Below are 24,569 nucleotides of genomic sequence, written 5' to 3' on the forward strand. Positions count from 1 at the left end.
GGTAAATTGTTTGGTTAGGAAGAAACACTGTGCTGCTCTATTCATTGATTTGTCTAATGCGTTCGACCACTCTTTACTGATTCAAAGGTTGTCTGAAATTGACCTGGATCATGCGCTATGTAATTGGTATAAAAACTACCTGACAGACAGGACATAATGTGTATTTTCTGATTGCGTTAAGCCAAGGTTTCCTTGATATTTTACGAAAGGTGTCCCACAGGGGACGATTTTAGGTCCTGTACTTTTTACTCTCTATATAAATATTGGTCTATCTGCAAAGAATTGTAGCATACACCTGTATGCAGATTACACTATTGTGTATGCTATTGCCCCCATGGATGACCAGGCTTTTTCGGAGCTGCAATCTGCCTTTGTGGCTTTGCAGAAAGCCTTTGCTTGAACTGAAATTGATACTTAATGCAGATAAAACCAAGTACATTAAGTTTTCTTATAAATATCTGGGGATCTGGATTGACGTAAAGTTATCTTTTAAAAAGCATATGGATGAGTTAGTTAAGAAGTTGGGAATAAAAATGGGCCTCTTCTTTAGAAACAGATCACACCATTTATATGAATGCAGCTGCCACTACACTGAAACCATTAGCTGCAGTTTACCACAACGCGCTTAGCTTTATTACAGGTGACAGGTTCAGTACACATCATTGCATCCTATATCAGAAAGTGGGCTGGCCCTCTCTTAAATCTTGTAGATCGATCCACTAATCTCTTTTTGTTTATAAAGCCCTCTTCCACGAACTTCCACCGTACCTTACTTATATTAAATTAAATTAAATTAAATTACAGATACACGAGTCACCAGACCCGATCACAGGGATGGCTTAAGGCGTCCGCATGCTTCCCATCCGAAACAGTTCGGAACAGTTCGTGCATATATTATGACGACATTTTGTGACTTTTTTCTTTGTTTTGGTCTTCGGTAAGGTGGTGACCCTTGTGACCTTAATAATGATCACTCTATTTCTAAACTTTCTTGCCTAGCAAAACATTTGGAATCCTTGATTAATGCTCAGCTAATATATTTATTTACTTCAAAATCGATTCTAAATGTGCATCAGTCGGGCTTCAGACCAGGGCAGAGCACCATCTCGGGAGCATCACTGGTTTTAAACGATGTGGTAAATTGTTTGAATAGGAAGAAACACTGTGCTGCTCTATTCATTGACTTGTCTAAAGTGTTCGACCACTCTTTACTAATTCCCTGCTAAAACTGAACATCAGACTAGACATGGGCACGTGAGTGAGAGAGAGAGGGAGTATGTGTGTGTGTGTGTGTGTTTTTGTGTGAGTGAATGTGTCTGCACTGTATGTGTGTGAGTGCTACTGTTGATACTATAAATACAGGGTGTTGATGACAGGTGTTAGCGCCTCACATCTCTTGGGTGAGGGGAAAGGAGGGGAGGGGAGGGGAGGAAAAGGGGAAGGGGAAGGAAGGAGTGATGAGAGAGATAGATGAGAGGGAGGTATAGTAGGGGAAAGTGGGAAGATAAGTTTGAGGAGGGGTGAGGGATGAGTTAGGGACAAGAGGAGGGAAAAAGTGAAGATTAAGAAGAGAGGGTGAGGACAGTGTGAGGTTCAGCGGAAACTGTAGTGATCAGGCTACTTCAACGATTACAGAACCAGAAGTGATCTGATGATCGATGATCTCTCTACACTCTAAGCATCAAGCTCAATGTGTCTGTCTGAACACATTACTGTGAGACACTGTGCACATCATCACGGTAGAATGTGTCTGTATTTATCTGTATAGGATGACTGATTGAGGTATAGATCACTCTCATCTTTCTCATCTCTGTCTAATTCTCAGAATTATTTCCTGCTTGTTTCCTAGCAGAACAACTCTTTCCAAGCTATTATCTGATAAAGGTTGATGGAGATGAGGTAGAAGACATACTTCTATTTCCCATCCCTGCTCTGTGCTGCATGTTTAGACAGAACTCACACATTTACTTACAGACTGGTGTTAAACAGCATGTCTGTAGTGGTGTTGTGGTGTTGCATTGCTGTCTGTAGGTGTTTGAGTTGGTACCCTGTACAGCAGAGTATCAAATCTTACCCTACGAGGTCCGGACTACTGCTGTTTTCTGTTCTACCTGATAATTAATTGCACCCACCTGGTGTCCCAGGTCTAAATCAGTCCCTGATTTGAGGGAAAGACCGAAAAAAAGCAGTGGAACTCCCTTCAAGGTCCAGAGTTGAGTTTGAGGGCTATACAGTATAGGTGATTTGTCTCACATTATGTGGTACCTAGAGGAGTGTTAGTACTACATTATGTGTTATGCTAGGGTTAGTTGTGATTTGTGTGGTAGTTTGAGTATAGATACAGTATTATGTGTTGTCTTACCTTGTGAGGTATGACGACGGTAGATCCTCCGCTGATGCCAACGATGGGCAGAGCTGTCTGAGTCGACAGGAAGTCTAGGATCTGAGCCACTTCTGCCAACTGCTTTTATTAGGTCCAGGAGATAGTCAAATACATACACACAACATATAGATTAACTTTTACCACCTCCTCTGCCATCTCATATCTATCCCGTTTTTTCAATATCCCCAAAGGACAGAGGTCAGTATCTGAGCTAACCTTCCGCCTTGGTTAACTTGATTGATTGATTGATTGATTGATCGATTGACTGACCTGAGGTCCAGCTCCTGATCCCACATCGTCCTCGAACACGACCCCATGCAGTTTCTCTGTCGCCATAGTTTCACAGAGACTCGTCAGCAGGGCACGAGGGTTGGTGTCGTTAACCAGAACAGTGACCGGGTTCACTTCTAAGAAGAAGAAGAAGAAGAAGAAGAAAGAATGTTGCACTCCAAAGTGAACATTGTAAAGAGCACATAAGTATTAATGTAAAGAACATACAGTGGCAAAACTGGTATAGGTTCATACCTAGGGGAAGATCAGCGAAGTTCTCTCTGCTCAAATGACCCCTGACCTCATTCTGGTAAGCAGAGCCACAGAACACCACCGCCACGTTAATAGAGGGATGAGGGATGAGAGGGCGAGAGAGGAGGGGAGGAGGGGAGGAGAGGAAGAGGAGGAAGAGGAGGAAAAGAGGAGGAGATTGCGGAGAAGGAGGTGGCTGTCCTGGAGGAACAGCCATGTCAGCGCCTTACTGCCTAGAGAGGAGTAAAGATAGAAAGAGGGGGAAGAGGAGGAGAGAAAGAGATATGGAGAGGGGGAGGAGGTGAAAGTGGGACAGAGGGTTCAAAGAGAGGGGGTAGAGGGGGTTGGAGAGGGAGAGAAATGGAGAGCACTAGTCAGACATGCAAGCAGCTTTTGTCAAATGACAATTGATGTGTCGTTCCACGAAACGAGTCCCTTTTGCGTCCCTTTGATATTTTAAGAAGAAATTGTGCACCAATTTAGGTTTTTAAAAGCCTGTTATATTAAATGAAGTGCCCTAAAATATAGACCACATGGACAATTCAATAAATCAGATTTCTTTATATGAATAAACATTAGCTAATGTCCCTCTGTGCGCTCTCTGTGAGTTGTCTGAAGATTTTTACCCACTTAACCCCATATTTTTCACCATAATTGTAAAGCCCTGGTTATTTTGTTGCTTTGACAGTCTTTTCTGAGAATTATAATTGATTGAATGTGATTAGTGATTCATAAAAAAATTATAATAACAAAAACTCATTTTCAGGTCAACCCTGTTACGTGAACTGAACTCTCATTTTAATATGGTGAAACTATTCCTTTAAAAAAAGTATTATTATAATTTACATTGAACATCTAATAGTAAATTCATAGTGTAAAAGCAGGTGAGTTGGTTGTACTCTTTTTTGTCCCTTTTCTAATGTTTTGTGGTGGAAAACTGAGCACATCGAGCATAACATGTCAACCCTGTTGCCCATAGATAGACAGGCAAGAAATGTTTTACCAATTTACATTTTTGGGTGAAGCTTGCATTCAATATCCCCTCCCTGTTGCACACAACAAGCTTCCATTCCCCTGTCACAATGGGAGTTATGGCTGAGCTAAGATTACATCAAACCTGTTACAGTCAACCCTGTTACTTTATTTGGCACTTACTATAGTCTTTTTTTAGATGGGAAAACATATTAAGGGCCCAGTGCAGTCAAAAATGTGATTTTTCTGTAATTTACAGTGCATTCGGAAAGTATTCAGACCCCTTCCATTTTTTCACATTTTGTTACGGTACATCTTTATTCTAAAATTGATTAAATTATTTTTTTCCTCATCAATCTACACACAATACCCAATAATGAGAAAGCCAAAACAGCTTTTTAGATTTTTTGGCAAATATATTACAAATAAAAAACAGAAATACCTTATTTACATGAGTATTCAGACCCTTTGCTATGCGACTCGAAATTGAGCTCAGGTGCATCCTGTTTCTACAACTTGATTGGAGTCCACCTGTGGTAAATTAAATTGATTGGACATGATTTGGAAAGGCATGTAAGTGCAAAGACCAAATCATGAGGTCGAAGGAATTGTCCGTAGAGCTCCGAGTCAGGATTGTGTCGAGGCACAGATCTGGGGAAGGGTACCAAAACATTTCTGCAGCATTGAAGGTCCCCAAGAACACAGTGGCTTCCATCATTCTTAAATGGAAGACGTTTGGAACCACCAAAACTCTTCCTATGGCTGGCTGCCCGGCCAAACTGAGCAATCGGGGGAGAAGGGCCTTGGTCAGGCAGGTGACCAAGAACCCAACGGTCACTCTGTCAGAGCTCTAGAGTTCCTCTGTGGAGATGGTAGAACCTTCCAGAAGGACAACCATCTCTGCAGCACTCCACCAATCAGGCCATTATGGTAGAGTGGCCAGACGGAAGCCACTCCTCAGTAAAAGGCACATGACAGCCCACTTAGAGTTTGCCAAAAAATCACCTAAAGACTCTCAGACCATGAGAAACAAGATTCTCTGGCCTGATTAAGCCAAGATTGAACTCTTTGGCCTAAATGCCAAGCGTCACGTCTGGAGGAAACCTGGCACCATCACTATGGTGAAGCATGGTGGTGGCAGCATCATGCTGTGAGGATGTTTTTCAGCAGCAGGGACTGGGAGACTAGTCAGGATCGAGGGAAAGATAAATGAAGCAAAGTACAGAGAGATCCTTGATGAAAACCTGCTCCAGAGTGCTCAGGACCTCAGACTGGGGCGAAGGTTCACCTTCCAACAGGACAACGACCCTAAGCACACAGCCAAGACAACGCAGGAGTGGCTTCGGGACAAGTCTCTGAATGTCCTTGAGTGGCCCAGCCAGAGCCCGGACTTGAACCCGATCGAACATCTCTGGAGAGACCTGAAAATAGCTGTGCATCGATGCTCCCCATCCAACCTGACAGAGCTTGAGAGGATCTGCAGAGAAGAATGGGTGAAATTACCCAAATACAGGTGTGCCAAGCTTGTAGCATCATATCCAAGAAGACTTGAGGCTGTAATCGCTGCTTCAACAACAAAGTACTGAGTAAGCGGTCTGAATACTTATGTAAATGTGATATTTCAGTTTCGTATTTTTTATACACTTGCAAAACATTTTTTTAAATGATATTTGCTTTGTCATTATGGGGTATTGTGTGTAGATTGATAAGGGGGAAAAAAACGATTTCATTCATTTTAGAATAAGACTGTAACGTAACAAAATGTGGAAAAAGTCAAAGGCTCTGAATACTTTCCGAATGCACTGAATACAGTATATATTTCCACACTATGAGGTTGGAATAATACTGTGAAATTGTGAAAATGAGGATAATGCCCTTTTAGTTTAAGAGCTGTTTGAAAAGACCGCCTGATATTTCAGCTGCATTGGACCTGTAAGTTGAACATGTGCTCATCATGACAGAATGTTAATTAATTTAAATTTTTTACCTAATTAAACTACCCGAAATGGACTCATTTTGTGGAACGACCCTAAAACCCATTATCCTTCAGTGCATTTGATTAAGTATTTATGTATTTGTTCATTGCAATCTCCCACACACACACACACACACACACGCACACTGACACCTGTTGCCTGACCTCCATCAGACATTAACACTTTAGCCTAGCCCCTTTCTACAAGATGCCATCTAGAAACAGTTTATTTAGATTAGATTAGATTAGATTAGATGTATACATGTACAGGGTCACAGATATAGTTGCAGTGTACATTTAAATTCTTAGGCTCAATGCTCCAAAAGTGTAAGTGTGAATGAAACAATAATAAATATATATATATATATATATATATATACATTTTTACAACTGTGACAATGATAAATATAAATGTCCATTGGGGTGTGGGCAGGGTAATTGTCCATTGAGGGGTGTCCATAGGGGGAGCAGCGGAAGTAGTTGTGGCTACTCAGCATGACTTTGATACGTACGCACTCAAAGTCAGTACGTACATTTAAACACACTCAGTGTCGGCACACACACACTGACTTTCAGTACTCACACACACACACACACACACACACACACACACACACACACACACACACACACACACTGTCAGTAGGCTATGTACAATAAGCTACCAGACAACTTAGTTCATATCAGTTTTGTAATTTCATTGGATAAGGACGTCCTAAAAACATGTGTAGTAATCCAGTGGTACATGCAGATTTGGACTGTTGACTATTGATGGGATTGTACAGGGTACATGAGATGATTGAATTCTTGCCCAGGTTGTTCATGTCCATGTTATTCAGTCAGATGACAGGCTTTACTCTGGGCCTTTCAGACACTGTACAATAACTAGTGCTGAACAACTGCAGGGACATGAGTGAAATAGTACACATCTTCAAAGGCAGGAGCATTCAAAGTCATATGAAAGGAAACAGACACAATCACCTAAGAAAAGAGAGGCTTGAAAGAGAGTTGAAAGGATACGTCTGATGACAGTTCTATTCTAAGCGCTTACAATATTAGTTTTTTAGTCTCGTTGATTATTTGCACACCAAAACAACAATATTCCAGCATCGAGACATTGGGCCATTTGGTCTGTGTTAGAACAAAGAAATAGGAGATGGGGGATGTGCGATGTGAGGTGATTATGAAGGCCTCTCTGATGACCAGAGATCACACAGATGGATTAACCAGCAGTCACTACATAGACACGTAGCCGCAGGAAGTAGGGGTGCTACAGCACCCCCTGAAAAATCACAAGAAAAAAATATATAATGTTGAAAGTAGTACACTGGGCCTTTACTAGTCCTGTATTAGCAGACCGATATAGCAGTCTGTAGTGCAGGCAGAAAAAAATTACATCTTCCCAAGGCTATGCATAGATACACCACGCCAACAGCACATCTGACAGAGGAGAGTGTATGGTGTGGGGAGAGGGAGTAGTGTGTGTGCGTGTGTGTGTGTGTGCATGCGTGTGCGTGCTTATGTGTGTGTGAGTGTGTGAAGCAGAAATGGGATTGTGTATAGGTTATCAAACGCCAAAGGCTTCGCCTGGTTAGTTTATGATGCCTATTTTAAAATCCCACAGACAACAAGAAATGCTTTCAACATATACAATGTGTCAAAAGTGTGTGCATGCATGCCTGCACAAATGTGTGTGCCGGTGTGAGCATCTGTGTGTGAGTGGTGAGCAAAGTGGCGGCCAGTAATAGAAGACAAGGTCTCATTCTTTCTCATTTGAAAAATACATAATCGTGAAAATGTGTTTTTACAGTTATATGATCTAAAATAGTCACAACCTGAGCCCAAATACACAGAGAGAGAGAGAGAGAGAGAGAGAGAGAGAGAGAGAGAGAGAGAGAGAGAGAGAGAGAGAGAGAAATATGACATAAAAATAGCAAGAAGGCAAAATAACCATTCAAAGAGAGTGATAGAGAAACAGAAAGAGAGAAGGCAGACAAGGGGGAGGGAGAACAGAAAAAAAGAGATTGTTTGGGTTAGTTAGAGGATATGACTGGAGAACAGAGATGCTGGGTGCAGATACACTCAACCTTCTGTAAAAAAAAAAAAAATTGTGAAATAGACACAAATTACTTATCAGAAATGTTTGTGTCCACCACACGATTTTGTATACAGTGCATTTCAATCATAGATTAAGGTAGTAGGTTACTGAAGACAGAAACGATAGGAGGGAGATTGGTCGGGGAGGATGGGTGGGCGTATAATGCGAAGGTCTAGCAACCCAAATGTTTTGTGTTCGAATCACGATGGACAACTTTTTAGCTAATTAGCAACTTTGCAACTACTTATTACTTTTAACTAGCTATTTAGCTAGCATGTTAGCTAACCCTTTATCTACTTAGCTAGCGTGTTACCTAACCCTAACCCCTAACCTTAACCCCTAACCCTAACCTTAACCTTAACCCCTAGCCTAGCTAAGGTTACCCACCTAGCTAACCTTGCTAACGTTAACCACAACAAATTGGAAGTCGTTATGAAGAAAATTGTGTACTGTTCAAGAATGTGTTTTTCGTGTGCCTGTCATGAATTTCGAATGATAAATTTGTGTCTATTTCACGATTGTTTTGATAACACTATAATCTCTACACTCCGGACTGGGCAGTAATGGACACAACGGATTAACAACAGAAAGTGTGTGGGAGAGTGGGACAGGACAGGATATGAGCATGTCTAGAGACAGACAGTAGACAGTGTAACCTCACCCTGCAGACCTCAGTTACATAGACAGTGTAACCGAGGTGGTTTGGTGACCAACTGTAGCATGAATCCTGAGATCTGGACTTTACTTAGCTCCAAGAGTTAATGCCTAAACTTTAACTCAGCGGCCTTATACAGTCTTCTGGTGCCCAGACAACCAAGGTTCAAATAAAATAAAATTGTATTTGTCACATGCTTCGTAAACAACAGGTGTAGACTAACAGTGAAATGCTCACTTATGGGCCCTTCCCAACAATGCAGAGAGAAAAATATAGAAAAATAATAACACAAGGAATAAATACACAATGAGTAATGATAACTTGGCTATATATATATACAGTATGTATATATACACAGTGCCAGTCAAAAGTTTGGACACCCTTACTTATTACAAGGTTTTTCTTTATTTTTACTATTTTCTACATTGTAGAATAATAGTGAAGACATCAAAACTATGAAATTACACATATGGAATCATGTAGTAACCAATTTATTTTTAAACAAATCAAAATATATTTTATTTTTGAGATTCTTCAAATAGCCACCCTTTGCCTTGATGAGAGCTTTGCACACTCTTGGCATTCTCTCAACCAGCTTCACCTGGAATGCTTTTCCAACAGTCTTGAAGGAGTTCCCACATATGCTGAGCACTTTTCCTTCACTCTGCGGTCCGACTCATCCCAAACCATCTCAATTCGGTTGAGGTCGAAGGATTCTGGAGGCCAGGTTATCTGATGCAGCACTCCATCACTTTCCTTCTTGGTCAAATAGCCATTACACAGCCTGGAGGTGTGTTGGGTCATCGTCCTGTTGAAAAACAAATGATAGTCCCAATAAGCCCAAACCAGACGGGATGGCGTATCGGTGCAAAATGCTGTGGTAGCCATGCTGGTTAAGTGTGCCTTGAATTCTAAATAAATCACAGACAGTGTCACCAGCAAAGCACCCCCACACCATAACACCTCCTCCTCCATGATTTACGGTGGGAAATACACATGCGGAGATCATCCGTTCACCCACACCGCGTCTCACAAAGACACAGCGGTTGGAACCAAAAATCTCAAATTTGGACTCCAGACCAAAGGACAAATTCCCACCGGTCTAATGTCCATTGCTCGTGTTTCTTGGCTCAAGCACGTCTCTTCTTCTTATTGGTGTCCTTTAGTAGTGGTTTCTTTGCAGCAATTCGACCATGAAGGCCTGATTCACACAGTCTCCTCTGAACAGTTGATGCTGAGATGTGTCTGTTACTTGAACTCTGTGAAGCATTTTTTTGGGCTGCAATTTCTGAGGTTCGTAACGCTAATGAAATGATCCTCCGCAGCAGAAGTAACTCTGGGTCTTCCATTCCTATGGCGGTCCTCATGAGAGCCACTTTCATCATTGCGCTTGATGGTTTTTGCGACTGCACTTGAAGAAACTTTCAAAGTTCTTGACATTTTCCAGATTGACTGACCTTCGTGTCTTAAAGTAATGATGGACTGTCGTTTCTCTTTGCTTATTTGAGCTGTTCTTGCCATAATATGGACATGGTCTTTTACCAAATACGGCTATCTTCTGTATACCCCCCTACCTTGTCATAACACAACTGATTGGCTCAAACGCATTAAGAAGGAAAGAAATTCCACAAATTAACTTTTAAGAAGGCACACCTGTTAATTGAAATGCATTCCAGGTGACTACCTCATTAAGCTGATTGAGAGAATGCCAAGAGTGTGCAAAGCTGTCATGAAGGCAAAGGGTGGCTATTTGAAGAATCTTAAATATAAAATATTTTTTGATTCTACAATATAAAAAATATTGAAAATAAAGAAAAACCCTTGAATGAGTAGGTGTGTCCAAACTTTTGACTGATAGTGTATATAAATTATATACATATTAAAGTATGTGTAGAATTTACCATGGATAGTCAAAAGTAATTGTCTGCACTTTTCAGAAGGTGAATAGCTCAATTGATTGTGATAGTCTTACATTGTAAAATATGACTCAATCCCATTGAAAGAAAACTGTTTTAAGTCATTGACTTTTGAAGGTCATATAACTCAGCCATAGAGACTTAACAATGATATCCCCATGTACAGTACACTAGAGCCACATCTTTCTTGTGCCTTTTACAGCTTGTTTCTAGCCTAAAGCTTTGCAGAGTTATGCATCCTATGTATGTATTTAATCCTTAAGAGTCTATTGACGCACCGGAGCGTTAATCTAAGTAACATAATAAAAAATGGCAGAGCTACAGAGGTCTTTGCCAGACCATGAGACATCCCGTAAATCAGTCTTCTCACAAAAAAATGTCTGTAGCGTCCGAACACGATGGTGTTCTCCGTTTTGACCTACGACCTCCACAAGTGTCATGGGACTCGTCTGAATGTATACAAACAAATGGAAGTATGGAGGTAGTTATTTGCCAGCAAAAATAAGAGGTTAAATAAGTGTCCAAAAAATAAAAAAATTATTCCTGAGCTTTCTTATATCTGTCCTATGGTAGGGAGATTTTAGTTTAACATTGAGCTTCAACCAATGCCATACTATTGGTTGAAGATCAATGTTCAATTAAAATCTTCATACCATCACATCTAAGCCAATATGACACCAATGTTGATGAAAATTTGCAAATCAACTTGATTGGAGGTACACAACACACTCAATGACAGCTGACCCCACAATAAATCCTTCCACTACATATGCCAAAGTAATATATTGAGGTTTCAATCGTCATATCAATATGCTATAGGACAGTGGTCACCAACCGGTTGATTGTGAGCGATCGAAAGGTCGATCTCCAAGGCATTCCTAGTCGATCGCCAAACATTTCTGTAGAAAACCCAATGATAAGCCTTGCGTTCCCATTTTTTTTATTCGTCTCGCGCTGTTAGCGGTAGGTGCACCTGATTCAGCTGCCCTGCTCGCCAGGTAGGCAACGTGTTCACATTTTGAACCATTTCATATGTCTGACAGTACAAACTCTGCCTTCCCGGGGGGAGCAAATCAAGTGTGCTGTAGGCCTACCACTGGCCAATCGGATGTCTCAGATTACCGTGTCTGCAGTAACGTAGCAGGCGTAAAAGAAAGCTACAGCAAAGTTGATACTGTGAGATTTCTAAACTTTTAAAACCATGACTAGAGAGACACTGTCAATGAATACAGCAAAGAGCTGCTGTTTTATCAGTGAGTTCATGTTTAAGTTTTTACTCAGCATTGTCAACACTTTCTATTCAACTCTTTTATAAGCCATGAAATGTGCGTTCTTCCTACTTCCACTAGCGCTACAACCAGCACTGCAGCTGCAATAAATGAGTAGGAAAGTGTATCGATAGGCTTGCGTTGTTATTATTAGCAGCTTGCATCTTTTTTTATATCAAGGAATATTTCACTTTCTCTGGTCATAGGAGTAACAACATGAATTTGTGCATGAGGTAGAAACAATGCAGTGCGACTCGAGTTACGCCATCAGCTGGAAGACAGTGTCCCTTTTTGGTCAGTGTCAGCGGAGGAAAGGGAGATCGGAGGGACATTGAGACTGACCATCAGATGCAGGCTCCATTAGCCCAGGACATTTTTTAAAAAGCTCATTATTAAAATGTATGCTCACTCAGCTGTGCCTCAGAAGTAATACAACAACTGATCTATTACTGGTGTGATCATGCATCCTACCTCAAATGTAGATTATTTTTTTTGAATGGTCTGAGAACAACAATGCATTGGCAGGAATATTCAAGCAAAGCCAATATGCGGTGATAATGTTTTGGGCCTATAGCCTACTGCACAAACCTCATTACTACAGTACTGTTTTTAATAGGTTAATGTTGTATAGGCTTACAAAATGCAAGTAATGTTAAAAAAATTCTGAACTGTACATTTCGGCTTGCATTTTGACTCAGTAATCTCGACTCCAAAAAGGTTGGTGACCACTGCTATAGGATGTACTCTTCTGTAGGGAAGCAGAGAGAGGGAATTGGATCCATTACTATTTCTCTCTCTCTCTCTCTCTCTCCTTCCCTACATCCCTCCCTCAGTCAAGGATTCCTAGACGGAGACAGTGTGATTGATGAGATGCACACAATCTGAATAAATAATACCCCAGATTACAGTTTGTAAAATTGTTCTTAATTTTTGTGTCGTATCATTCATCATAATTATGCCCTCTGTGTCTCTCTGCCTCTCCACTGTAACAGCTGAGTCTATCCTACAGTGTAACATAGCCAACATAGCACAGCCAGTCATATTGTCAGGAGGTGATGTGTACGCAGCGAGTGAAGTCAGATGCAGGACACAGAGAATCAGGTTGACTACTTTACTGAGCGTTACGCACAAAACAAACGTCTCCAACACTGGAGGGAAAAACACCATATGCGTAATCCGAAGTAGTAGCTAGGCCAAACATCAACACGACAATGAACAATAACACACAAAGCCCAAACGTAAAACAAGGGAACTTATATGCTAAACAATCAACACTAATATGCAACAGGTGTACTAACTAGACAACACAAGACAAACACCAAAAACATCGATCGGCAGTAGCTAGTACTCCGGGGACGACGAACGCCGAAGCCTGCCCGAGCAAGGAGGAGGAGCAGCCTCGGCAGAATCCGTGACAGTACCCCCCCCCCCCTTGACGCGCGGCTCCAGCCGTGCGCCGACCCCGGCCTCGGGGACGGCCAGGAGGACGCGGAGCAGGGCGAGTGGGATGACTCCGGTGGAACTCCGTCAAGAGGGAGGGATCTAAAATGTCCCTCTTAGGCACCCAGCACCGTTCCTCCGGACCGTACCCCTCCCACTCCACGAGATACTGCAGACCCCCCATCCGACGTCTCGAATCCACGATGGACCGGACTGAGTACGCCGGAGCCCCCTCGATGTCCAGTGGGGGCGGAGGAGCCTCTCGTATCTCATTCTCCTGGAGTGGACCAGCTACCACCGGCCTGAGGAGAGACACATGGAATGAGGGGTTAATGCGATAATCATTGGGCAGTTGTAACCTGTAACATACCTTGTTCAATCTCCTCAGGACTTTAAATGGCCCCACAAACCGCCGACCCAGCTTCCGGCAGGCCAGGCGAAGGGGTAGGTTTCGAGTCAAGAGCCAGACTCGATCTCCAGGTGCATACACTGGACCCTCACTGCGGTGGCGATCGGCGCTCGCCTTATGCCTACGGAAAGCCCGCTGCAGATGGACATGCACAGCGTTCCATGTTTCCTCCGAGCGCCGAAACCATTCATCTACCACAGGAGCCTCGATCTGGCTCTGATGCCAGGGTGCCAGAACCGGCTGATACCCCAACACACACTGAAAAGGAGTCAGATTAGTAGAGGAGTGGCAAAGTGAGTTCTGGGCAATCTCTGCCCAGGGGATATACCCCGACCACTCCTCCTGCCGGTCCTGGCAATAGGACCTCAGAAACCTACCCACATCCTGGTTTACTCTCTCCACCTGCCCATTACTCTCAGGGTGGAAACCCGAGGTAAGGCTAACCGAGACCCCCAAGCGTTCCATAAACGCCCTCCAGACTCTAGAGGTGAACTGGGGAACCCGATCAGACACTATATCCTCAGGTACCCCGTAGTGCCGGAAGACGTGAGTAAACAGGGCCTCAGCAGTTTGTAGGGCAGTAGGGAGACCCGGCATTGGAATGAGACGGCAGGCCTTAGAAAACTGATCCACAACGACCAAAATAGTGGTATTCCCCTGGGAGGGGGGAAGGTCCGTGACAAAGTCCACCGATAGGTGAGACCACGGCCGTTGTGGAACGGGTAGGGGTTGTAACTTCCCCCTGGGCAGGTGTCTAGGTGCCTTACACTGAGCGCACACCGAGCAGGAGGAGACATAAACCCTCACGTCCTTTGCCAATGTTGGCCACCAGTACTTTTTACTAAGGCAGTGCACTGTACGGCCAATACCAGGATGACCAGAGGAGGGTGACGTGTGAGCCCAATAAATCAGTCGATCACGGATCTCGAGCGGCACGTACTTCCGCCCCTCCGGACACTCTGGAGGAGTAGGGTCGGTACGTAACGCCCGCTCGATCTCCGCATCGACCTCCCACACCACCGGTGCCACCAGACAAGACTCAGGAAGTATGGGAGTGGGCTCAATGGACCTCTCCTCTGTGTCATATTGCCAGGACAGGGCGTCTGCCTTAACGTTCTGTGACCCTGCTATATAGGTGACCTTAAAGACAAACCGAGCCAGAAACATGGCCCACCTAGCCTGATGAGGGTTCAGTCTCCTAGCTGCCCGGATGTACTCCAGGTTACGATGGTCAGTCAGAATGAGAAAAGGGTGTTGAGCCCCCTCAAGCCAATGCCTCCACACCTTTAGGGCTTGGACCACAGCTAGCAGCTCCCTGTCCCTCACGTCGTAATTACGTTCCACCAGGCTGAGCTTCTTAGAGTAAAAGGCACAGGGACGGAGTTTAGGAGGCGTTCCCAAGCGTTGAGACAGTACAGCCCCAATACCCGCCTCTGACGCGTCCACCTCCACTTGGAACGCCAAAGAGGGGTCCGGATGTGCCAGCACCGGAACCGAGGTGAACAGGTCCTTCAGATGTCTAAACGCCCTGTCCGCCTCGGCCGACCACTGCAAACGCACCGGGCCCCCCTTTAACAGGGAGGTGATGGGAGCTGCTACCTGTCCAAAACCCCGGATAAACCTCCGGTAGTAATTGGCAAAACCCAAAAACCGCTGCACCTCCTTAACCGTGGTGGGAGTCTGCCAATTAAGCACGGCTGAAACGCGGTCAATCTCCATCTCCACCCCTGACGCGGACAACCGATGTCCCAGGAAGGAGATGGACTCCTGGAAAAACAGGCATTTCTCAGCCTTCACATACAAGTCATGCTCCAACAGCCTACCCAACACCCGACGCACCAGGGCCACATGCTCGGCTTGTGTAGCAGAGTATATTAGAATGTCGTCAATATACACCACTACACCCTGCCCATGCAAATCCCGGAAAATCTCGTCCACAAATGATTGGAAGACTGAAGGAGCATTCATTAACCCGTATGGCATGACGAGATACTCATAGTGACCCGAGGTGGTACTAAATGCTGTTTTCCATTAATCTCCTTCCCTAATGGGCACCAGGTTGTAAGCGCTCCTGAGATCCAATTTTGTGAAGAATCGCGCTCCGTGTAATGACTCCGTCATACTCGCAATCAGAGGGAGAGGATAACTGTATTTAATAGTAATCTGATTGAGACTACGGTAATCTATACACGGGCGCAAACCTCCATCCTTCTTCTTCACAAAAAAGAAACTTGAGGACGCAGGAGAAGTGGAGGGCCGTATGTATCCCTGTCCCAGAGATTCGGCGATGTATGTTTCCATAGCCGCCGTCTCCTCTTGAGACAGAGGATACACATTACTATGCGGAAGTGCAGCACCTGCCTGGAGGTCTATCGCACAATCCCCCTGTCTATGCGGTGGTAATTGAGTCGCCCTCTTCTTACTGAAGACGAGTGCCAAATCATTATACTCAGGAGGAATGTGCAGTGCGGGCACTTGGTTCGGACTTTCCACCGTTGTCGCCCCTACGGAAACACCTACACACCGCCCTTCACACTGATCAGACCACTCCCTGAGAGCCCTCTGTTGCCACGAAATGTTGGGGTCATGAGATATTAACCAAGGAAGCCCCAGCACCATGGGAAACGCAGGAGAGTCGATCAGATACAACTGTATAATTTCCTCATGACCCCCCTGCGTCTTCATCTTAAGTGGCGCCGTGACCTCCCTAATCAATCCTGACCCCAAAGGACGGCTGTCTAGGGCATGGATAGGGAAGGCACATCTACTGGTAGGAGGGGAATACCTAACTTATAACAGAAATTGCGATCAATAAAATTCCCAGCTGCACCTGAATCGACTAGCGCCTTATGCTGGGAATGAGATGAAACCTGGGGAAATTCAACTTGGATACACAAGTGGACAACAGAGAGCTCTGGGTGAGTTAGGCGCTTACTCACCTGGAATGACACATCAGTGTGTGACCTGCTGCCTCGATTCCCAGGAGACCCTCCCCAGCACCGAACCGCAGTGTGTCCTCTGCGGCCACAGTTGGTGCAGGGGACAGCCTCTCTCCGGGTCTCTCTCCTCCTCTCTCTAGCACCAGCACCCCCGAGCTCCATAGGGCTCGGCTCGGAGGTGCTGGGGGATGGAATGGACGGCCCCAACTCCGGACGTCCGCGGGTAGTCAGCAGGGTATCCAGACGGATCGACATGTCCACCAACTGATCGAAGCTCAAGTTGGTGTCCCTGCAGGCCAACTCTCGGCGAACGTCCTCCTGTAGGCTGCACCTATAGTGGTCGATGAGGGCCCTCTCATTCCATCCCGCATTGGCCGCCAGAGTCCGGAAATCCAGGGCGAAATCTTGCGCGCTCCTCTTCCCCTGTCGAAGGTGGAACAGACACTCCCCCGCCGCTTTCCCCTCTGGGGGATGATCGAAAACCGCCCTGAAGCGGCGGGAGAACTCCGCATAACTGATGGTGGCGGCGTCTATTCCCCTCCATTCGGCATTGGCCCACTCCAATGCCTTGCCAGATAGACAGGAGATGAGGGCGGAAACGCTCTCGTATCCTGAGGGCGCCGGGTGAATGGTTGCCAGGTAGAGTTCTACTTGAAGCAGGAAACCCTGACACCCGGCTGGGTGCCATCATAAGCCCTCGGGAGCGAGAGCCGAATCCCACTGGACTCCGGAGATGGAACGATGGGTCTGGCCGATGGTGGTGGTATTGTAAGAGGAGGTGTGGGCAAACCTCCTCTTTCCCATCGGCTCAAAGTGTCCATCACATCCTGCATGGCGGTGCCGAGTCTTCGGATCATGGCGTCTTGGCTGCTAACGCGCTCCTCTAAAGACTCCGTTGGTACCGCTGGTCCTGCTGACTCCATGGTGGTGTGTTATTCTGTCAGGAGGTGATGTGTACGCGGCGAGTGAAGTCAGACGCAGGACACAGAGAATCAGGTTGACTACTTTACTGAGCGTTACGCACAAAACAAACGTCTCCAATACTGGAGGGAAAAACACCATATGCGTAATCCGAAGTAGTAGCTAGGCCGAACATCAACACAACAACGAACAATAACACACAAAGCCCAAACGTAAAACAAGGGAACTTATATGCTAAACAATCAACACTAATATGCAACAGGTGTACTAACTAGACAACACAAGACAAACACCGAAAACATAGATCGGCAGTAGCTAGTACTCCGGGGACGACGAACGCCGAAGCCTGCCCGAGCAAGGAGGAGGAGCAGCCTCGGCAGAATCCGTGACACATATATTCTACAGCAGTCTCTATGGGACCATGAAGGTTTGATGGCTCTTACAGTTAAATGGGTGGGGGGGGGGGGGGGTGTTATGATACAGCAGTATGGAACCAGTCAAATCTATGCTAGTAGTTTCCCTGTACAGTGTAAAACTCAGATCACTATAGGGGAGAGTGGGTTAAGTCGATTTAAAGGGTTAGTTGAGCCACCCCTTGTTTCTAGAAAACCCTACACAAAATGAATCACGTGACCAAATATTTAGGAAGTGGTCATCTGTGAGTCTGTGAAGGAAGAAACCACATGGAAAATGTGGTAAGCAAGTTAGGTCCAAAAAACTGATTTTCAAAAAGTCAAATGAATTGATTGTCAAATCAAATCAAATGTTATTTGTCACATGCTTCGTAAACAACAGGTGTAGACTGTGAAATGCTTACGAACAGGCCCTTCCCAACAATGCAGAGAGAACATTTTTTAAATAATAGAAAATTAAAAACACAAGGAATAAGTACACAATGAGTAACGATAACCTGGCTATATACACAGGTTACCAGTACCGAGTCGATGTGCAGGGATACGAGGTAATTGAGGTAGATATGAACATATAGGTAGGGATAAAGTGACTAGGCAGCAGGATAGATAATTAACAGTAGCAGCAGCGTATGTGATGAGTCAAAAGAGTCAATGCAGACAGTCTAGGGAGCTATTTGGTTAAATATTTAGCAGTCTTATGGCTTGGGGGTAGAAGCAGTTCAGGGTCCTGTTGGTTCCAGACTTGGTGCATCGTATCGCTTGCTGTGGACAACTTCACCGCATCAAAGGGACGATGGACGGTGCCATGTACCGTCAAATCTTGGGTGAGAACCTCCTTCCCTCAGCCAGGGCATTGAAAATGGGTCGTGGATGGGTATTCCAGCATGACAATGACCCAAAACACACGGCCAAGGCAACAAAAGAGTGGCTCAAGAAGAAGCACATTAAGGTCCTGGAGTGGCCTAGCCAGTCTCCAGACCTTAATCCCATAGAAAATCTGTGGAGGGAGCTGAAGGTTCGAGTTGCCAAACGTCAGCCTCGAAACCTTAATGACTTGGAGAAGATCTGCAAAGAGGAGTGGGACAAAATCCCTCCTGAGATGTGTACAAACCTGGTGGCCAACTACAAGAAACGTCTGACCTCTGTGATTGCCAACAAGGGTTTTGCCACCAAGTACTAAGTAATGTTTTGCAGAGGGGTCAAATACTTATTTCCCTCATTAAAATGCGAATCAATTTATTACATTTTTTACATGCGTTTTTCTGGATTTTTGTTGTTGTTATTCTGTCTCTCACTGTTCAAATAAACCTACCATTAAAATTATAGACTGATCATGTCTTTGTCAGTGGGCAAACGTACAAAATCAGCAGGGGATCAAATACCTTTTTCCCTCACTGTACGTTCATCATGATCCATTACACCTCATGGCACAACAAGCTTAATACTAATATAGAAATATACCTTTCTTTCTTCAAACATGCATGCATACAACATTGTGTGAATGAATCATAAAGTCTAAAAATGTTGAATTATCCACAATCCTCTAAGAACAGAGTCACGTGACAAGATAGGAAATGCAAGGAGATTAAAACCAAAGACTTCCAATGGTTCAATCACTCTATTGTCTCTCGCTTTGGTTATCCTCATGAAAGATACTTACATTTTGAGCAACATGTTAAGTTGGATTTACATTATTTTAGTCAAATGAAATTAACAAATCATTGTTTTGACTTGCATTAAAGAAAATTACATTTATTTTGGGGGTATTTTGACACTTTATTGACACAGTTATGAAATGACAGAGGGGATACAGATAGGTGGGAGAAACATATTGAAGGGTTGGAGCAGGGAGAGGGGTGACCTGTCTAAGCCGGGTTTGTTACCGCTAGACCACGTGCTCTGTATGACTTGCATTCATTATTATTAAGTATATGTTCTTGTTTTTTTGTCAATTTCAATTCACCCCAGAATAATTTCTTACACTGTGGCAGTGTGATTGAATGGGTAACATTTCCACAAAATGTACCATCCTGTATCTAATCAGTCAAAATAAAGTCTTTAAAAAATAGGTTGAATTCCCCCAAAAATATTTTCCATAGGCCCTTATCATCAATCAATATTTAGCCTATAAACCATTAGCAGTTTTGGTGTTTTGATGCTGCCTTTTACATGCACTGAAATCCCCAAAAGTTTTTTCACAACGCTCTCTTAAAAACACCAATATTCAGGTTGAAGAATCACTTTGGGTGTTTCAGAGTACTACATTTCTGTTTTAAAACACATTCTGTGTATTAAAACACTTACATTGGGTTTACATTCAAACACCCTCCAAACACCAGATCTCACCTTAGGTCCACTACTTTTGATGGTTTCATTACACAATCATGGTGTTTTGAGACGTTCTATTTTTTACAGTGTACAACCCTTTCTAAGATTAGGGTTAAGGTTCCCTCATAGCCATATTTCCATGTTACAGCGTTTGTTTACGGAAGACAGACGGAAGACAGAAGCAACCACCTGTGCTATATAGCGTTCTCTTAACATCTGCATGTAACGGAAGACAGACGCCAGAAAGGTGTTGCAACTGAAAATTACTGTCAGGTGCTACTGTGTAAAAAGAACGGTTAAAACAGTGTACTGTAAGTGTATATTTTGCATTTGTGAAATTATTTTGCTGTTAAAGTAAAGGGCTTTATGTTTCCAAAACCGTATCGCAAAAGACAATTATTGACTTTTGTGAACATTAAAACTGAGCGTCGGAATTGTAGTTCACATGGTCCCAGCTGTGGGCGATACTTATGGCTGAGAACCCTAGGGATAAGGCCGAATGCCACCTTGGGTTCTCGAGAGCAAACAAGGTCTTATCTGATGACATAGAGTCTGAGCTTGCTAAACATATCAAGAATCTCGTGGACCAGTTTCATGGGCTTCGCAGCCTCAAATGCAGAGAACTTGCCTTTGAATTGGCACATCAAAACAACATCCCTGTCCCAGACAACTGGTCAAGAAATGGAAGGGTAAGTGATATTGAACAGAGAGATACATTTAAGATATACAAAATACCGCACTCCCATTCCATGAATTACACTTTGACCTACCAGCACCATCACCCACTGTCACAGGACACCATCACCCACTTACCCCAAGGCGGCTCAACTTACCCTGTCCCTATGCTCAATTTACCCCACACCCATGGACAAGCTATGTTTTCAAAACTGTTATGTTTACATTAATTCTGTTTATTTCCAGGGATACCAAACATCCAAATATCTTTGTTAGAAAAAATACTATATTTCCATTGACGTAGTGATGCTGAATGTAAAAAATGGCTCAATATACCCCACTCTTCCCTCATTATACCCCCCCAATCTGCTACCATACCTGCTTAGTACACACACACACACACACACATACACAACCACACACATGCACATACACTTCAGAGAACACGCACACATACACACACACACATACACAGACAGTGTTGTGTCCTGTCAGATAAGATGTAATTGTGATTGTAATAAACAGTTATACAGCCTGACACGTATATATTAGACTTGTCACGGCCATTCATCACTTAGTAACTGTGGGATACGCTAACAGAGATGCATTAGACCTGCCCTACCCAATCATAAACACACACACCCCCATTAGACCTTCTGTAGACATCTGTAAAGGGACAGTGACTGGCAGTACTAAAAGAGCAAGAAAATGGCATCTGAAACACACACACAAATGAACACACACACACACATACATAGAGAGAGAGAGAAACTCATACACCCAACCTTTTAAGATCCACCAACACCTCTCCAAAAATATCAAATGATATTAATAAGCTGCCATTTCTACAACAACACGTGACTGTTAGGTGTCTTGCACTCAGGGAATATATGTATTTTTCTTCTCTCTCTCTACTTCCTTTTATCTCTCTGTCTCTCTTAATCTCTTTCTTTCTTCCCTCTTCCTTTCTCTCTTTCTCTCTCATAGGAACCAGCTTCTTGACAGAAAGACTACATTTATAGACCCATATCTCTCACACACACCTAGGTTGTGTATTACCTGTGCTGTTTCATCTTTCTCTAGCTGCACTCTCCCTTTTTCTTATTTTCCAGTTTTGTTCTGTTTCTCTCTCTTTGTCTTCTCTCTCCTTTCGCTTGTCTCTCACTTCCCTCTGTCCTCTTTTAGCAAATGTAGGAGTGTGTGTTCAAACTGTGTGTGTATATGTGTGTGAGAGAGTGTGTGTATGAAAGTGTTTTTGAGGTGGTGGCATGCTCTCTTGAAGGAGAAAGCACATCTCAACGGGAGAGTGCCAGCATATGGACAGTGTGAGTGTGTGTGTGCTACTGTGTGTGTTAATGTGTTTGTTAATGTGTGAAGGTGGATGATAGCTGGTGTTAATGAGTGGGACTGAGGTGAGGAGAGTGAAAATTAGAGGGGAGGGGGATGGAGTGAAAGCGGGAAAGAGATAGGGATGACAGAGAGAGGAGAGGAGTGAAGCTGTCCACACACTCCTCCTTCTGACCGGAGCGATACACTGGGGAGATGTGTGAGAGACTACAGAGGCAGGCAGCCAGCTGTGTGTGTCTGTCTGTCTGTCTCTCTCTGTGTGTGTGTGTGTGTGTGTGTGTGTGTGTGTGTGTGTGTGTGTGTGTGTGTGTGTGTGTGTGTGTGTGTGTGTGTGTGTGTGTGTGTGTGTGTGTGTGTGTGTGCTTCAGTGCATGAGCGCCTGCATGCGCGTGTGCTTGGTTGTGTGTGTGTATGCGTTCTTGTGCTCTTGTGTGTGTGTGTGTGTGTGTGTGTGTGTGTGTGTGTGTGTGTGTGTGGGAACCTGCTTTTTAGCTCTGTGTCAGCCTGCCTGTCTCCCTCGCTCCCTGCTGGTCTGATGAGGAGAGAACAGAGTGATGAGAAGTCCGCTCAGTGGAGGAGAGAAAGCAGTGTGAAAGGGTTTTAAAAAGTGAAAAAATAGTGCTGAACCCCCCACCTTGGTCATTACACCTCTCTATTTCTCTCACTCCCTTTTTCTACCTCCTCCTTCTCTGCCTCTCTCTCTCCAGGAATAATGTACAAGTCCTCCCCATGCGGATAGGTTGTTATTCAGTTCATCAGATAAAAAATACACGTTTCTGTCCTTTTTCCTCCTGGAGTATTCCTCCACTCCTGGTTTGTACTTGTATTCCCGAGTCTCTGGGGAGTGTTGTCAGTATTCCGGTGTGTTATCCTTGTTGTCGTCCCTCTGTAAAGTGCGGTCACTATTCCGATGTGGGTTTGTGTCTCCGGTGTTTGTAGTGTGTTCTTGTGTGTGGAGTAAGTTTAAATCTCCCTGTGCTTAATATTCCTTGTGGTCTCTTTGTAGAGCGTGGTGAGTATTCCGATGTGTGTCTCGGTATTCTTGTCTGTGTCCCTCAGGTCTGATGTGTTCAGTAGAGTCCAGAGGAAGTTCCCATATGGAAGAGTTCCAGATGTCTCTGAGACCGGAAGACAGACAGATGGACAGACGGACAGATGGTGGTTTGGCGTGTCAGATCTGTAACTTCTGTTGCTCTGAGTCACACAGTCAAAGAGTTTTCCGGCTGGCTCCGCTCATCTGCCGACACTGTCGGAGTGTAATCCTGCTTTCCTCTCTCTATCCTGCACTATGCCTCTCTCTCTCTCTCTCTCTCTCTCTCTCTCTCTCGCTGTATCTCTCTATCTTTTTTCACTCTCTCCCGTCACAGGAGGGGCTGGGAGTCCTCATCATCCTCCCCCTCTCTCTCTCTCTGTCCCTCGCTCGCTCTATCTCTGTCTCTCTCTCTCCTCCCCTCTCCCCTTTCACTCTCTCTCTGTAATATTCACACTCTTTCCTTTTCCATCAATTCCTTTTAATCCCCCCTCTCTCGTTCTCTCTATACCCAGTGAACCTCAAATCCTCTCCTCTCTATTTCTCATTTTCTCTCTCTTCTGTCTCTGTCTGTTTCTCTTCTCTCAGGTTAATTCCATATCAACATCAACAGGTCCAGATGGTCCTATTTATGGTCCGAAGGATCCTATCAACTCTCTCTCCTCTCCCCCTCTCCATTGAATTAATTTCAGTTCTCCATCTCTTTCTCTTTCTGTCTCTGTCTCATTCTCTCTCTTACTCCCTTGCTCTCCCTCTCTCACCCTCCTCTCTCCCTGTCGCTCCCTCCCTCTCACCCCCCCCTCTCTCCCTCCCTCTCACCCCCACCTCTCTGTTTCTCGCCATTACCCCCCTCCCCTGTTTATTTGACAGCATACAGATGTAGGATCTTAATTTGAGCCAGTTTTCTACAGCAGGAAAATAATCCTGCAGCATCAGAAAATGTGAATTAATATGTGGATTATAACTAATGGACATTTTTGTAGGGGTTGATACATTTTTCGTAAGGGGAAATCAAGTCTGAAATTTCAGAAGCCTTTTTAAACCTCAAATACACTACAAGTTAAAATCTCCTGCAACAAGGTGATTCAATTAAGATCCTACATCTGTATTAACAGCGAAGACGTCGAGATCAGTCCATGGATATTGACAGGGTTGGATAGGAGGTTGAAACATCGTGACTCAAGCAGACAAAATACTGAATAATTTGGCTAACATCCACCTAACTAATAGCTATATTTGACAGTGAATACCAGTGTGTTTGTGGGTGTCTTTTAAAGA

The 24,569-nt window shown here is 44.2% G+C and overlaps 1 protein-coding gene across 1 annotated transcript in view; it reads right to left on the reverse strand.

The window, feature by feature from the left end:
• Positions 1-23,500, reverse strand: part of LOC121547387 (glutamate receptor ionotropic, NMDA 2C) — a 91,075-nt gene extending 67,575 nt beyond the window's left edge. The window contains exons 1-4 of the mRNA XM_045209723.1: positions 22,743-23,500; positions 2,909-3,134; positions 2,654-2,790; positions 2,363-2,461 (exon numbers count right to left, since the gene is read on the reverse strand). Of these exons, the coding sequence (XP_045065658.1) occupies positions 2,363-2,461; positions 2,654-2,790; positions 2,909-3,122 (450 nt within the window). The 5' untranslated portion in view covers positions 3,123-3,134; positions 22,743-23,500. The remainder of the gene's footprint in view (positions 1-2,362; positions 2,462-2,653; positions 2,791-2,908; positions 3,135-22,742) is intronic.
• Between the last annotated feature and the right edge of the window lie 1,069 nt (positions 23,501-24,569).

Source organism: Coregonus clupeaformis, chromosome 31, assembly GCF_020615455.1.
Source record: "Coregonus clupeaformis isolate EN_2021a chromosome 31, ASM2061545v1, whole genome shotgun sequence".
Lineage (NCBI taxonomy): Eukaryota > Metazoa > Chordata > Actinopteri > Salmoniformes > Salmonidae > Coregonus > Coregonus clupeaformis.